We start from the raw sequence: 18,038 nt of genomic DNA on the forward strand, positions 1-18,038 counted from the left end.
ATAACAAAGCAACAATACAAGTCATAAAAAAAGGTCATGGTTTTATATTGAACGTTTTAAATTAAATTAACAAATAAAATTTAGTTGCACGTTATTCAAAAGTATTTGTGTCGTTCCTTGAAATTTCTTTTCGCACTGCTTTTGTTAGCTATTTTTAGCGGGTTTATTTCTGGCATCCCGCCTTTTTTAACATCAGCTGTTCGAAATTCCCTGATTTTAATAATCAGGGAAAGAGAATAACAGAAAAATCAGCGAAAATGAGAGAGTCTCGCATCATGTCATCCTTGATGTACGTTTGATAAATTGCTGTGCCGTTAATTTATTTTTTATTATATTTCCTTAAATTTGGAAAAATTGCGAATTTATTGATTTTATTGTGAACAATGTTTGATTTTACATGAGAAACTACCAAATGTGAAATTACCATCGATAAATATAAAGGAAAAGTGTTTTCGCAGTTTGGTTTGGGGGAAAGTATGCACAAAAAAGTTTGATCGACGAAAGAAAGTCAAGAGTCGAGTGGCGGATTGTGTTTGTCTAGAAATTTGAGCTAATAAGAAAGGTGTGTAGAGTCGTAAGCTTAGTGATCGAAAATTTTTGATTGGTACAAGGAAAAAAATAAAGCCTGAACTTCCATGGTGAAGATATAAAGTCTTGAGCAACTAACAAAGAAGTATCGGATACATATATACGGGAAGTAGTTTAGTGGCTGTCGCTGCTTATCTTGTGATTGCAGCGACCAGCATAACCAATAAAAGCTAAGCAGCGTTAATTATAACAAATCGTAAGCACCTGTAAGTAGTTCCGAAATGTCGAGTCGCAGTCGCGCAATACTTAATGTAAACCTCGATGCGGCTATGGCCAACGATCCGTTACGAGAGCTCTTCGAAGCATGTAAAACTGGAGATATCGCAAAGGTAAAGAAACTAATTACCTCACAAACTGTGAACGCCCGAGACACTGCTGGACGCAAGTCGACTCCTTTACATTTTGCCGCAGGTGAGTTTTTTTTTTAACTTCAATAAGTTGGAGGGCGGAGTGGGTTTAACATATGTGGCAGATGTTAAGTTATTAACATATATATATATATATATATATTTATTTATGTGCATATATTAGATCTTTAACGGTACTGCTGATACAGCATACAAGTGCAAACATAAATACACATCCACACAATCATCCAGCATTGGCGTGAGTTCATTCAAGTAAACACAATAGTTAGGTATGAACGTCCTTAACTTAATTCGTCCTTGAATCACTGGGGCAACCGACTGACGCGCTACGGCTGCAATTGCGTCTACAATGCACACGTTGTTTTGACCCAGTTTGCTTGCAAAATTTATACAGTATTTCATGGTGCGGGTTAAAAGCGGTATCAAGGGTGGGTTTGCTGAAAACAAGGACAAGGGAGTGACTAACCATTATGTGCAATTTGCATATGTATAGTCAGGCCGGGTATATGTTGCTGTTTTGAATTTTGTGACGACTGAGCTGAATAAAGCTTGGTATATTGGTCCTTGTAGTTGATGCTGTTGCTCCATTTTTGATATTCCAGCTTTAATTTGTGCAACAATTTGTTGTTACTAGTAAAGTGTTGTGCGTCGATGGTCGTGACGTATTTCGATTTAGCTTGACCTGGATGACCAGATTGCAGTGAAACACTGTTGGCTAAAATTTGTTTCAAATGCTAAACACGTCATATTAGTTAACACTCGTAAATAGAAATGCTTTTCACTAATACATATATGTAAGTATATGATTTCTTTATATCCTATACCTGGTATATTAAGTTTGCCACGAAATAGCCCAGAGCCGGCAAAACTGTAAAATATATATATAAATGATCAGCATTTTCTCCCCAAGAAGCTGCTCATTTATCTGCCCACTATAACATACAGCTGTCATACAAACTGCACCATCAAAATCATGTCTTAAGGAAAACTTTTTTATTTGACGAGATATCTTCACGACATTCGGCATAAATTATTATCCAAGGCAACGGTACAATCTCCGAAGAAAACCGATCGGACAACTATAGCATATAGCTGCCATACAAACTAAATCTTTAATATTTGTTAAGGGTATTCTAGCTTCGGTGCAGCTGAAGTAACCGTTTTTAGTTGCTTTAATTCTTTTTGTGTCAACGTTGTGCTCATGTTTTGTGCGAACACCCATAATGTACCTTCTGCGATGATTTGCCACAACGATAATGTTTTGAGCACGTTCAAACGCTATGTGTTTTTAATCTCAGCGCTTAATTAGATGCTGAAAATAAATTAACAGGTTTATTTTTATACGTGAGCGTATCAGTGCAATCGTGTAAAACAGAGGGTTGTCAATATCGCGCTATTTCAAAGCTTTTCTATTGTTCGAGTAATCCTGTTCGTAGTCAAAAGACACACCACTAATTGTGGTCAATCTATCAGTCATCTAATCGGATAAGAGGTCACTCAAAAGAAATACCTATATATATATATATATGCATCAACTTGCCCACAAATTAGAAGACGTGGAAAAGATTTGACGTCAGAAACAGGAATGAGCTGGTCTGGTTTGTGCACCAGGCTCAAGTGCATAACATAAAATATTGATCAAATATATTTCTAGAATCCTATGATTTGACAAAATGTTAAGAAATTGGACAATTGTACGGTTTCTGACACAAAAAATCAGACTTATACAACCGACCTCATGCAAGAAGCTCTTTTGACCATATAATGAAAACCGCGCGCTTTGTGTGAGATCAATATTATACTTATAGTGGACTTGTGAGAAATAAAAAACGTTGAGAGGTCTACGGGGCCAACAAAATGTTTTTAAATTCAAAAAGATCCGTTTAACCGCGTTACTTATTTCCTTGTTACGTTGTTGCAAAAGATCTCTTAATTTTAAAAGCTTTGTTTTTTTTTTTATTTAACCCACAAACTTGCTTTCGTTTTTATTTAATATTCCAATTGTGTCGTTGTAACAATAACAAAAGCCTGGTACGTTGCAACATACTGAACTACAATTTGCACCTCTCGCGTCAATTTGAAGTTTCACTCTTTGCTCGTGTTCACTGCTTTTGGCTCCCAACTAATATATAATATAAAAATGTATCTAAATTATCTGAAAGTGAAGTGTATGGTGCTTAGCCACATTTATAATACAAAAAATATATATTTCGTTATATGCACGTTTATGTACATGCATATGTACATATAAGTTTATTTGTACCTAAGTATGTATGTATTTAATTATTTCCTTTCAATTGTTTACCATACTTTTATTTTCATTTTACCTACACAATTTATGTGGCCATATGTTCGACTGCCAGTTAAAGCTCGTCTACTACTAACTTAGTTTCTCTCAAAGGTTGTGAATTTTCGAAACTTTGACTGCTTCGGCCCTCGATACTACTCGTTTACTATTGTACACTCAAATGTGTAGAGTTTTGTTTGCATTGTGTAAATTAGAGTCGTTGAATAAATGTAAGACATCTATCAAAAATATTTATTATAATCAAGCGATATTAACATAAATATACAATAAGAATAGGCGTTGGCAACAATACACGGTTCTTTTAGACTTAATCTATGAGAAATAAAATGCTAGAAACATAGATAGATAGAAATAAATTGAGGCTTGCACTGTGACCTAAGGTCTATTCTGCCTTCACCTCTGTCACACCGACTCACTTCGGCCCAGCACTTTGATAAATTCCAGAATCCAGCTTTGTACTATTGAGACGATGTAATCCCCATTCGATTGTATAGATCCAAGGGCCTTGATCCTGCGTCTAAGGACTGCAGTGCAGTCTAGAATCATGTGCTCGGGAGTTTCCGGCTGCATGTGCGAAAACTGGCGGTTTGCACAAGAGGCTATACCCAGTCTCTGGGGAGCTTAATTATACTGTTGAACCTAGTAAGGTTGTAACCACCCATTAGCTAGTTTGCCTGGTACATGCTTGTAAATTGTTCATTATTTTTCCCTACCCTCTCTTTTTACACATCGACTGATGACAAAAATTTCTGCTCGGTAAATGCTCGGAAAACGTCTCATAGGAATGGAATGTTTGGTGGGCGGTTCTGAGATGCCTGCATCAATGTCTTCCGACGTTGTCGAGCTGTCAGTGTACCACTTAAAAGACTTAAAAGTGCTATCTCTCAGCACTAGGTGCAGCATGTAGTTACACCATTCCGCCTTGTGTGTGTTCCAGTATGACTTCTAGTGCTGTCGTTAAGCACGTACGCATTGCACCTGATACGCAGACACCAGCAAGTCTTTGCAGTTTCATTAGTTGCAATTCTACCGAAGTCTGCGATGCTTTCGATCCTGATAATTCTTGACTTGCAGGATTTACCAGCTAAGCGATTGCACACCATAAGTGCTTTTGTTGCATTAACCATGGCTAGATTCACATGCTTATTCCTCCGAATAGGCGTATCCAAAGTGAGACATAGATATTTGGCCTCATTTGTCATCTCTAATTCTCCACAGCCATAGGTTGGGTTCCTTAGGCCCGGACCTCCTATTGGTAAACGGGAAGATTGTCGTTCGAGTGCAAAATTACAACAATTTCACCGAAGATTCTTGAATCAAATACAAGCGAAGGCGTGAGCCGCCTTGTTGTTGCCATTTCGGTATCTTTTTAGCCTACCTATGGTACTATAGGGTGTTACGGTCGAAATCTGCCAAAGTGAGTTGAGTTATTGGTTACAGGCTAGTGGTGGTACTTTGAAATGTAAGTTAAATTTCCCTCATGTAGCTACATTCTTACCAATACAATACAATTCTTCTTATTAAATTTTTGACTGCAATTTACAATTTTAATTGCACATACGTACATTGTTATAAATATAATAGTTATTAATTAACAAGTTAACAATTCATTTCTTTCAGAATGACTCAGAACAGTGAATTCACTGTAATGTTTGCAAGTTAAGTTTTCTTGCAAAATTATTAATAGGTATAAAATATAGTGATAGAGAGACAACTCATGGACGGTAACGCGCCAACAGCGACCGACCTTGCCTGCATAATGTTGTTATTGTATTATGACTGATATGAGTAGTGTTACGTTTGGCTAATTGTTACGTATGGCTAATAACGAAACCCATTCGAAACGCCAAACAACGAATGAATTTCAATTCAAAATAAATACACAAAAGAAAAAATGATAAACTATTGTACAAGTAACTAGAAGAAAAATTATAACAAATAACAAAAATGGCTTAACAGAATGACCAGTTAACTGATTTGCGCTATACGAGGACCGTTTTATAATTCAGTCACAATATAAAAAGTTTGCGCGGACGAATGAAAGTTTTGACGGAAATTTTTTATTACTTTATGGTAGAGGGAAAAGTTCCGGAGACTACTGTACAGTGACGTAGCAAAAGGGTTTTTTGTGGTGACTAGTGACTAGGCTAGTACAAAAATTCCTTTTCCGGGATTCCTCCACTAGCATTAGCTCAGCTCTATGTATACGGGTACTGATGGGCTGTCTCTACATTTTTTAAAGTTTATTGTAGAATGGAATGGAATGGAATACAACTCTTCCAAATCTTATGATTGCACTGAAATTGTTCATGACGGTTTGCGTGTCCGTAGCTTCATATGAGAGGAGTTTCAGCAAATTAAAATTAATAAAAAACTATTTGCGGGCAACAATGACCCAATCGCGGCTTAGCAATTTTGGTATATTAGCCATCTAACACGAAGCAATACAAAATATTATATAAATTTTGATGAAGTTATTACTGAGTTTGCAGCTGCCAAAGCTAGAAAGAAGAAATTTTAATTATATAACAATTCCTTTTCTGTCTTAGTTATTATTGTGTTTGGTTATTTCTTCAATATTATAAATAATAAATGATCCATGTTCTTTATCATATAACATTTATTGCTTTTTACTTCCCTTGGGGTGACACCACCAACTTCCGCATCGGGTGCCACCCAAGGTAGCTACGCCACTGCTACTGTTACTCTAGCAGAAAAGACTTTTCAATACTGTAGTAGATTATTTTCATATTCTGTTTCATCACTTGAGCGACAATATATTTATTTTCAAAAATACACAACTATAATCTTATTATCTTGGACACAATTGCTTCAAAATAACTCGTTTCGATGTTGATAAATTTTCTTCAAATTCAACATGCACTGAGATATCAAACTGCCCTAGTAGGTTAGCACCAATAGTATTGTTACGTTAAAATGGGTTATTTTTTCGTTGGAATTATTTCGTATAGCTTTTTTTTTTTACTCGACATTCAAACAGTTATCACGTTTTACCCATGGCACTGCAGCGAACCATTGCCATGTTGGCTTGTTGGCGATGACTAATTTGTGGTAACGCATCTTAAAAGCTCAATTCAAATTCTACATGCAAAATATATAACGATATATATTTAGTACTGCAGTAGCGTCTTGCTATAAATCACTTCAAACAAATAAAACGATAACTTTTTTATGAATATACTCTGAAAAAATATTGAGACAGAAAATAAACACATAGCATATATATTCATTTAATTATACCTTGAACAGGATATATGAAGTATATAGGCAACGTCGGAGGTCCTATAAATACATATATATATAAATGATCAGCATGGCGATCTGAGTCGATTTAGCTATGTCTGTCTGCCTTTGTATACACGAAAAAGTCTATCAGTTTTTGGGATATCGATCTGAAATTTTGCACACGTTCTCTTCTCCCAAGAAGTTGTTCATTTGTCGAAACCACCGATATCGGACCACTATAGCGTATAGCTGTCATACAAACTGACCTATCAAAATTAAGATTAAGACCTTTTTATATCCTTTTATGCTGTAAGAAATGTACATGTGAAGAGTATTATAGTTTCTGTGCAGCGAAACATAACGTTCTTTTTTCGTTTTTTTTTTACTAATATAAGTATTTGTATGTATGTATATATATTAATAGCATTCTTGCCAGTCAAAATTTCGCAAACTGCTTTTAAGATATATTCTGGTTATAAATTCGTTGTTATTACTTTGCGTTGAAAAATTTAGTAAATTTTCATATACGTATATTATATAGGGTATATTAGGGTGTCCGTTATTGTTCAAGTGGATTTATTTGCCAACGGCCCTTAAAATTTCACTTTTTGTCCTTAAAAGTAGGATAGAACGTAACGAGCGCTTAATTTTTAATTTAAATCGTGCATAAATAATTTTTCCATGTAAAAGAGTAACCGTAAAAAAAAATTATAATATTCTAGTACAAAAAAGGTGTGAATGATTTTTTCTCTAAAACTACTCCTTTAAATTTATACGCTGTAAAAGTCTTGGGAAATAATGGATACCCTAAAGTATATGTCCGTATTTATTATTTATTAAGATAGTAGTCTGAAAACAGATGTTAAGCTCTCGTTGTGTAACGTATTGTTTTCAATAAGATTGAAGAATGAAAAATTTGTCAATATTGATATGCTTAAAATACAATACCGTAAAAATAATTGCACGAGCTGTATTCACAACAACATCGACGTTCATCGATATTCGCTTTTTTTCCTAAAATGCCTTTTTATTTTATCTTAAAGCTTACTTAACTGTCGACTTTATCTACTTTATTTTATATATAGTAGAGTTGACAAAAAAATGTCCAGTTCTGAGCTTTCCATGCAAAATTAAACAATAAAATACATATAACAGGATCTTTCGTATGAAATAAATATTATATTTAGCCTTTTTTTTTAAACAAAATTTATAGCAAATAATAATAAAATTAATTTTCAAACACTAAAACTAGAAATGACAACATTTCTGTGTCAAAGTCTATTAAGATCTCTTTCACGAAGTAAACACTTTTTAGCTCCAATACATAGAGTGAACATCATGCTTATGATGATAAATAGAATTGCTTGGAGCGCACTATGTTTTTGGGGCTTTTTACTGGTAAATATGCTAAATCTTAATATGATATCTTCAAGCCGACTGTGCCGTAATCACTTGGTAATAGTGAATGGTTATAAGACCTATCTTCACACAAATACACTTAGTCAAGCTTTTCCAACTCAGGCGTACACATTTTTAACTCACTGTAGCATTTCTAAAACTTCTTGAATAATATTTAGTAAGTTATATATTTTTTATGGTAATTCCACTTTTTTAAATATCGTTGTGAATAATTTTTAATTTAACAGTGGTTTATTTTGATTTGGCAAAGATTGTCTGAACTTGTTATGTATTATGCTTAAAAAAAAAAATAAACAAATGTTTGTTGGTCATTTGTATGTACTCATATGGCGCAATTCACTCAAAATCATTTTTCATGTTAATAATTGATAAATGGTTTCTTCCAATGATTGCTTGGGCAAGACGTTCATTAATTATTTTAATACGCTTACTCCATTGTCTAACACCATAATTTTATGGCAGTTATACTATAATTTGAACTAATGTTTGCCACTGCTATAAAATGCTTTAATTAAAACATTTATGCATTGCGTCCATTTTGCTTAAATATTCAGATTACGTAATTTCAGTTTAAATTATATTATATATTAAATATATAGTTCATTGAATTGAACTCAAACTCTGGTATGCCTAAGAAAATATGGCATGCAATATCTTCTAAAAGATTTACACTGTATAAGGTGTATACAATTTTTTCTCTAATATCGTTTCAAAAAAAAATTTTATTTTGAATATGTATGTTTTTCCATAAAAGTAAATGCCTCAAAATATAAATAAAAAAGAAGTAATAAAAGTATAGTAGAAAATCACTGACTAAAATAGAATTGCCGTTACTTTATCTTTTGACACATTTAGTGTTTCGGGTAGTTTGTTATTTTCAGTCTTATGAATACCAACTTGTCGATCCGACACTACTCATAACTCTGCACGATGTTTATCAACATAGACCAAATTTATAATAAATAAATTCAAATTTCAAACTTATTTCCTGATATGATTCGATCACCAAAAGTTCGACAAAAGACAGTAATGTTTTTCCGTGCTGTTTGACTTAACCGACCTGCTGGAACTGTTTATAGCATAGCATAGATAATTAAAGTTTTTTTTTAGGATTATTCGCACTTTAATTTTACGTACGTTTTTGAAAATAATTCTAAAGTTTCCACTATTCACTCATTACCAAATTTGCATTACTTTGGTTGCCTTTAAATAGACTACTTGTATCCAGCACATTATCACGTATATTTGTTGACAACAACGACACAATATCCTTGTTCACCTAATGCCATGCATATGTCCTCGTATTTACCTGTCGCATTGTGTACAGCATTCGGTAACCCCATTTAACTTGGTCACACCGCATTACTTGGTGACCCTGTAAACAGCTTACCCTACTTTGCCATTTCTTCTACAAATTAGTAGCTGGCTATTATCCAGTTTACTCTTATTCAATCGTTGTTATGTGTGACAAGCTATGAAGACTATTTTTCACAATATACTTGTGCAGTGTAGTCTACGAAAAATGTGCCCAAACTGATTACAATTGCATTTATTTTACCTTTGTAAAGAATTGAATATTTGCTTATATGCCATCAAATATCTAATAGATGCATCAAAATGTGAGCAGATCTCTCCAAGGAGGTTTATAGCAATCAGAGACTTTAATACCAGTGAGCTCATAGCTCTAGTGACTGTGAGCGGTTTGAGTTTTTTCTATAAGTAGTTTATTTTCCGAGCGGTTATACTTTCAAATGGACGGAAAACGTCTTGAAATGAGACCTTTATTATACAAACTTTATTATAGTATTTAAAATTGTTAAATTTGAAGTAAATACAGTTAGTTTCTTTCTTAACCTCTCCCCGGATCGAGTATTTCTGTAAAATGAAAAAGTCAGCGGTGATTTTGTTTGTGTTTCTTTGGCAGACATCTCGTTTGCGATATTGTATAACATTTTTGGATATCATATCTTGTAAATATATAGCTAAATATGGTTTAGTAATAAATTTAATATATACAAATTTAAATAAAAAACATTTTTCGTATCGTATATGTCATGAACAAAAAAAATTTGGTACCGCGGCAAACACTAACTGTAAACTTACAGAGTTGCATATTTTTGTAAACCACTTTATATATATAATTATGTACTTACTTATAAAAGAGACAAAAGCAGATTTTATTAGCTAATAAATATTATATTTACTTACACAATCGTGTCATGTCCTATTTACAAAATTTGCATAAATATTTCCCATAATCCCCTTTAGGTTATGGTCGTCGCGAGGTAGTTGAATTTCTTCTTAACAGTGGCGCATCCATACAGGCCTGCGACGAAGGCGGTCTACATCCATTGCATAATGCCTGCTCATTCGGACATGCCGAGGTGGTGCGGTTACTCTTAAAAGCGGGCGCAAGCCCCAATACAACAGACAATTGGAATTACACACCGCTACACGAGGCGGCCAGCAAAGGTAAAGTGGACGTTTGTATAGCGTTGCTGCAGCATGGTGCCAATCCGAATATACGTAATTCGGAGCAGAAAACGCCACTGGAATTGGCCGATGACAACACACGCCCCGTACTAACGGGCGAGTACCGTAAAGATGAGTTGTTGGAGGCGGCTCGTTCCGGCGCTGAGGATCGTCTATTGGCGCTACTCACGCCGCTCAATGTGAATTGTCACGCCAGCGATGGTAGACGTTCCACGCCGCTGCATTTGGCAGCCGGTTACAATCGCATTGGTATTGTGGAAATATTGCTGGCAAACGGCGCCGATGTACATGCCAAGGACAAGGGTGGTTTAGTGCCATTGCATAATGCTTGCTCGTATGGACATTTTGAGGTGACAAAGCTGCTAATCAAAGCCGGTGCTAATGTAAATGCCAATGATTTGTGGGCGTTTACGCCATTGCATGAGGCAGCGTCCAAGAGTCGCATCGAAGTGTGCAGTCTGTTGCTGAGCAAAGGCGCCGATCCGACGCTGCTGAACTGTCATAATAAGTCGGCAATCGACTCGGCGCCGACGCGGGAATTGCGTGAACGCATCACATGTAAGTTGTATGAATAATATTTATATTTATATATATTTAAGTCATATTATTTCTCTGATCTCCCCCCTCAGATGAATTCAAAGGTCACTGCGTGCTGGACGCATGCAAAAAGGGTGATCTGGCACGTCTAAAGAAATTCCTCTCTTCCGAAAGTGTTAACTTTGTACATCCGTATACAGGCGATACACCGCTACACGCTGCCGCCATTTCCATTGACCCCAAACGCAAACAGATCGTTGAAATACTGATACGCAAAGGTGCATTACTGAATGAGAAGAATAAGGCCTTCCTCACACCATTACACCTCACAGCCGAGCAATTACACTACGATGTGATGGATACATTGTTAAAGAATGGCGCCAAAGTGAATGCATTAGATGGGCTGGGCCAAACTGCTTTGCACAAGAGCGCCAGAGATGAACAAGCCGTGCGCCTCCTACTCTCTTATTCCATTGATACAACCATTATTTCGCTTGAAGGTTATACAGCTGCACAATTGGCCTCAGATGCGGTGCTGAAGATATTCAAAGATCCACCAGACACGGAAACACATCTGTTGGAAGCTGCCAAGGCAGGCGATCTGGACACGGTACGTCGCATAGTGCTCGCTACACCACACACGGTAAATTGCCGCGATCTCGATGGACGTCACTCTACACCGCTGCATTTTGCCGCCGGCTTCAATCGTGTGCCAGTGGTGGAGTTCTTATTGGAACACGGCGCAGAAGTGCATGCCGCCGATAAAGGTGGCTTAGTGCCACTACACAACGCTTGTTCGTACGGTCACTACGAGGTCACGGAGCTGCTCGTGAAGCATGGCGCCAATGTAAATGTTTCGGATTTGTGGAAGTTCACACCGCTCCATGAAGCTGCCGCCAAGGGTAAATACGATATTGTCAAATTGTTGTTGAAACATGGCGCTGATCCATCAAAGAAAAATCGTGATGGTGCCACGCCGGCTGATTTAGTAAAGGAATCGGATCACGACGTAGCGGAATTATTGCGCGGAAACTCAGCTCTACTAGACGCTGCGAAGAAAGGCAATTTGGCGCGTGTACAACGTTTGGTCACACCGGAGACGATCAATTGTCGTGACGCACAAGGACGCAATTCAACACCATTACACCTGGCGGCCGGTTACAATAATTACGAAGTTGCTGAGTATCTGCTTGAAAATGGCGCCGATGTAAATGCACAAGACAAAGGTGGTTTAATACCACTGCATAATGCTTCATCCTACGGACATTTAGATATTGCAGCGCTCTTAATTAAACACAAGACTGTGGTGAATGCCACTGATAAGTGGGGTTTTACGCCGCTACACGAAGCCGCGCAAAAAGGACGCACACAATTGTGCGCACTACTTCTAGCACATGGCGCTGATCCCTATATGAAGAATCAAGAAGGTCAAACACCAATCGAATTGGCTACTGCCGATGACGTGAAATGTCTATTGCAAGACGCGATGACAACGTCATTAGGCGACTCGACACTGAGCTCCTCACAGCAATCACTTCTCAGCAATTCTCCATCACCGGCGCCAACAGCGACTGGTGCGGCAGCCGGTACAGCTGCAGCTTGCGCTGGTAGCTTGACTGCCGCAGCAGCAGCCTGTAATGTGCTTTCACCAACCACTGAGACCGTAACACTGCCTTCCGGTGCCTCGATGACGCTTAGCGTGCCAGTGCCATTACCGCTGTCAACACGCATTAGTCCCGCACAAGGTGCTGAAGCGAACTCTGGTGATTTGACCAGTTGCGAAGAAGTTCCCGATCCGGAGTCCATCACCAATGTGGCCAGTTTCTTATGCAGCCAACAGCTGGAACATTTGATAGATCTCTTTGAGCGTGAGCAAATCACGCTGGAAATACTAGCCGAAATGAGTCATGAGGATTTGAAGCAAGTGGGCGTGTCTGCGTATGGTTTTAGACACAAAATATTGAAAGGTATTGCGCAGCTGCGCGCCACTACAGGTGAGACAGCACTAGCATAACTAACATATGGCGTTTTACTTTAACCAAATTACTTTCTCACACCGCAGGCATTGGTAACAATGTCAATCCAGGCACTCTTTTAGTGGATCTCTTGCCCGACGATAAGGAATTTCTCGCGGTTGAAGAGGAAATGCAGGCTACTATACGTGAACATAGAGACAATGGTCAAGCGGGCGGTTACTTTACGCGCTACAACATTATACGCGTGAGTTATAAACAGCTCGAATTTCATTAAACTCTCATTTTAATTATTTTCATTTGCACTGTTTTGCAGGTTCAAAAGGTACAAAACCGCAAACTTTGGGAGCGTTACGCACATCGACGCCATGAAGTCGCTGAAGAGAACTCCATACAGGCCAATGAACGCATGCTCTTCCATGGCAGCCCCTTCATCAATGCAATTGTGCAGAAGGGCTTCGATGAGCGTCACGCCTATATTGGTGGCATGTTTGGGGCGGGTATTTATTTTGCAGAGCACAGCTCAAAGAGTAATCAATATGTGTATGGCATTGGTGGTGGCATTGGTTGTCCCTCGCACAAAGATAAGTCCTGCTATGTTTGTCCAAGGTGAGTCACTGTTCGTGCAACTGATCGAATTTTTATAGCACATATTTATATAAGTGGTTATTGTTATTCTGGCAACCGCATAAAAAATATTCCCCAAATAACTTAGCGCTTGCTGCCTAGGTGGTACTTTTATATTAGAATCGTATCGGTTTTATTAACCCCAGTTTTTGGTAAAGAGTTTTTTTTATTTTTGTTTGATTGTATACGGGGAAAAATAACTGAAATGTTACAATATTGAGCAGTTGGTATTCTCTTAATTTAAGAATTAATCATGAAAAACGAATTAATTGTATATCTTTCTAATAAAAAATTATGTTTTGCGATTTTACGAAGTTATATATATATTTTTTTTTTTATAATATATTTATTTATTTATTTTTATATAAAGTACTTATCGAAAATAATATGTATTTGAAAGCAAGGTTTTCTTGTAAGAAGTAATAAAACAAAAAATAACAATTGTTATTTATATATACATATTTCTGGTCCTTGGGTTGTCCGATTGTCTGATTTTGTCAGATGGGATTTTTTACCGAACTAATCATTTCAGTAATCTATCATCTGTGGCCTGTCACATAGTTTGAATTTGACTCTCAGTGAATTTGTTTTCATAGCTCATATCAGAAACAGAATTCGCGTTTAACCGGTTTTAACGCCAGTAGAAACACCGTTGAAAATGTTTACTTCGATATTGCATCTATCGGACTTGCTATTATGCTTCGAAAATTACTTCGAGTGTTTACTGATCGTTTTGGTTAATATTTTTGAAACAGCATTTTTCGATTGTTAAGCTAGATATATCTATATATCGAAATCCTCGATATAAATAAAGTAATTACAATATATTTCATAGCTGCTGGTCTCCTGCTATTAAAATTATTATTAGAAGGGCATCCGAAAATTTTAGAAGTATCCATACGGAAATTATGATCACAAGTAGTAATTTAAATTTTTTTAGAGACAAATAATCAGTAGCGCATTCATAGAATTAAATGATCTCTTTAGTTACCTATAATGCCGATTTAATGTAAAACTTCGGTCCGTTGTAGATTGCAAGCACCCTCATAGATTGTTTTCTGTTTTTTTTGTTAAACCCTGAACAGGGTATATTGAGTTTGCCACGAAGTTTGTAACACCCATATTGAAATCCTATAAAATATATAAATAAATTATCAACATGGCGAGCTAAGTCGATTTAGCCATGTCCGTCTGTCTATATATATGTACGCACGCATACTAGCCGCTCAGTTTTTGAGATATCGATATGAAATTTTTTTCTCTCCCCAAGTAGTTCATTTGTCGGAACTGCCGATATCGGACCACTATAGCATATAGCTGCCATACAAACTGACCTGAATTAATTCCTTTTGTGGAAAACTTTTATTTGATGAGATATCTTCACGAAATTTGGCAATAATTGTTGTCCAAAGTTACAGTACAATATCCAAAGAAAGCATATAGCTGACATACAAACTAACCAATCAAAATCAAGTTCTTGTATGGAATCGTTTGATTTTATGAAGAGTATCACATTTTATATATAGGGAAATGCGGAAACTCTAGATGAGTAATAGCTAATATGAAAATATTCAAAATGGGCTAGACTCGAAGTTAATTTCAAAAAAAGCACCTAAAATAATAATAATGAAACTCTCAATATATTTATTTTAATTGTTTACATTTCATGCTTTTCATGTGCTCTCCTATAGACAACTCCTCCTGTGCCGCGTTGCATTGGGTAAATCGTTCTTGCAGTATAGCGCCATGAAAATGGCACATGCGCCGCCTGGACATCATTCGGTGATTGGTCGACCATCGGCAGGTGGTTTGCATTTCGCTGAGTATGTAGTCTACAGAGGCGAACAGGTGAATTACGGATAATTATTTAAAAATAATAATAATTAGACTGTAATATGCTAACATCTATTTAGGCGTATCCCGAGTACTTGATAACGTATCAGATTGTCAAACCCGACGATAATAGCAGCGGCAATGAGGAATCGAGATGATGGCCATCAGTTGGTTCCACTCCTACCACAACTTCGCCTGCACAACAGCAACATCAACATCCACAGCTGCAACAACAACAACAACAGCAACAATTGCAACAACAACAATTGCAACAACAGCTAACGCAACAACAACCTCAGCAGCAGCAGCCGCAACAACAACAACTACCACAACAAAAACACCACAATAGGATAATAACAGCAACACATCACACTCATCCGCAACCAAAATTGCAACAGCAGCATTCACTGCCACTGCAACTGCAGTATCATCATCCCGCACTTAACCAGCAACAACAGTTGGTCACCACCACACAGCCATCACCGGCTGGCACATTCATCAGTCAAGCGGCCGGACTTATAACAACGGTCGCCAATGGCGGCGATATGTTAGGTCATAGCGGCGATATGTCGCCGCTCTCTTCCACAAATTCGTTTTCATCGGTGGACACCAATCAGACACTACTCAACTCGATTGCCAATCAAACGCAAATGCAGTTTCAATATCACCACCAGCAGCAACAAAAACAACAACATCAAAAGTCGTCACATATGCTGCCACAATTGCCGCCGCCACCGAACAACAATGGTAGTAACCACCTCAATCGACATGCTGCAAGCAATCGTTCTTATCGCACCAAATACGGACAATTCATGATCATCACACCGGCCGTCTCCATTGATCGTGACTACGAGCATGATGAAGCATTCGGCAGTGGCGGCTCTGCTGCAGCCGCCCTAACCAATAATTTCGATTTCGATGAGGATGCCTATTGCAATGACAACAACAGCAATGCCAATGGTAATAATAGCATTGGCAATAACGGCAATATCTTCCGCATGTCACTGTTGCACAATAGCAGCAGCATTGACAGTGGCAACAGCAGTGACAGCTCATTCCGCTCCAACTACAATCCCTATCTGCATCATAGTCGTCAACATTTGTTGCCCAAAACAGCGCCACACTTCTACACATTCTCCTCGTGGCGTTGGTGTACGCTCATATGTGCGGCAATGCGCTGCTTTGGCGGCGGGCACAGTTCGAATGCGCCATACAGCAGCAGTTTTGCGCGTCCACCCTATCAACGTTCGCGCAGTTCCGGCGCACAAACGACCCGTTCCTCGCAGCCGCATCGGCGCTTGCGCTCCTCCTCGTTCACCGCCGAAACGGCATACGAACATTTCTCGGCACCTTTTAAGGCGCGCAAAACGCGCGATCATCTCAACAACATCACATACGAATTGTGACGGTGGCGGCAGCAGCGCGCACGACGACAACAATGTCAATTCGAAATTACACCCATACATGCGTGGGTGTTGGCGGTGGGGAAGGTGGTAATTGCAATTGCATTACGAATTCGAACGATTCGAACGACTGCATTGCAGCTGGCGTTTAGAGCATTTTTTGATCTCCTATTCGTATTTATATTCGATTTGCTGTTCGACGTAAAGACAAAGCCATATGACAACTGTACTACGCTTAACGTCGCGTACACAGTGTCGTCGTATTCCAATTTAAATGTTTATTATTATTATTATTATTATTACGATTATGATTACATATTATGAGAAAAAGAAAACTATTACACTCTTACATTTACTCCATATTTCTTGTACTTTTAACTTATAGTCGTCGTCGTGTTAAAGCAGAACAAAAACAAAATATATACAAATATATAAATTATATATTAGCATGTAAGCTTTAGGTAGCAACGTTTCGGCAGTATGAAGAAAGAATGAAGAAATCGATTGAAAAAAAAATAAAATAAATAATGAAGAAAAAAGCGAATTGAAACCATAACGGCGCAGCAATGAGATCAAAAGCAGCAAAGAAAATGCGTTACGATTCTCTAAATAAAGAGCAGAAATTATTTGTGAAATTGCACACATACCATACATACATAAAGATGGACGCGGGATATTCAGTCTGAAATCACCCATATCAACGTTCTTCACATCTGAACCATTCGGCGGCTTTTCAAATTTAGCTCACAGGTTCTAATATCTGACACTAGAAACTACAACATGAATATCAAATTAGTCTAAAATACTTTTAGTGTGCTGGGTATTTAACTATTGATGCTAAAATGGAAAATTTTTGAAATTTATGATATTTTCTATCTTAATTTAACGTCGGATAATTCTTATTTCCAAATTCAGTTACAAAGTTCGTCAAAAATTTTGCGAAATATTAAAATTTTAAACAAAACTTTGCGAGATTAATTTCGAAATTTTCGAAGTTGACAATGCCAGCAGCAGTGTCAGGTAAAAACAAATTGAGAAAAACAAGCGCATTAATGTATGATATGTCAAAAAAAAAAAAGAAAAACTGCAATTTCATGCGAGAAAATTTTCGAAATTTTCGAAATTGGCTATTTCATAGACAGTGTCGGGGAAGAATAATTCTCCCATCTTTTCTCTTAAATTTTCGAAGACCTAGAGTTAAGTTGCAATAGTCCCGCAGTACCGTCCACCCTTAATATGTATG

The 18,038-nt window shown here is 37.3% G+C and overlaps 1 protein-coding gene across 1 annotated transcript; it reads left to right on the forward strand.

Moving 5' to 3' along the window:
• Positions 1-293: 293 nt before the first annotated feature.
• Positions 294-17,157, forward strand: Tnks (tankyrase). Its single transcript, XM_036372962.2, has 7 exons — positions 294-999; positions 10,198-10,980; positions 11,052-12,953; positions 13,022-13,179; positions 13,249-13,541; positions 15,251-15,407; positions 15,473-17,157. Exons 1-7 carry the CDS (start codon positions 810-812, stop codon positions 15,548-15,550), a joined length of 3,561 nt encoding a protein of 1,186 aa, XP_036228855.2. The 5' UTR covers positions 294-809; the 3' UTR covers positions 15,551-17,157.
• The last annotated feature ends 881 nt before the right edge of the window (positions 17,158-18,038 follow it).

This window comes from Bactrocera oleae, chromosome 2, assembly GCF_042242935.1.
Source record: "Bactrocera oleae isolate idBacOlea1 chromosome 2, idBacOlea1, whole genome shotgun sequence".
Lineage (NCBI taxonomy): Eukaryota > Metazoa > Arthropoda > Insecta > Diptera > Tephritidae > Bactrocera > Bactrocera oleae.

What these genes read in the sequence shown, in the direction of transcription:
- Tnks (XM_036372962.2), top strand. Translation starts at nt 810, where the DNA reads ATGTCGAGTCGCAGTCGCGCAATACTTAATGTAAACCTCGATGCGGCT. An exon ending in TCCTGCTATGTTTGTCCAAG is followed by an intron (nt 13,542 to 15,250) that starts GTGAGTCACTGT and finishes GCTCTCCTATAG; the next exon opens with ACAACTCCTCCTGTGCCGCG. An exon ending in TAGTCTACAGAGGCGAACAG is followed by an intron (nt 15,408 to 15,472) that starts GTGAATTACGGA and finishes ACATCTATTTAG; the next exon opens with GCGTATCCCGAGTACTTGAT.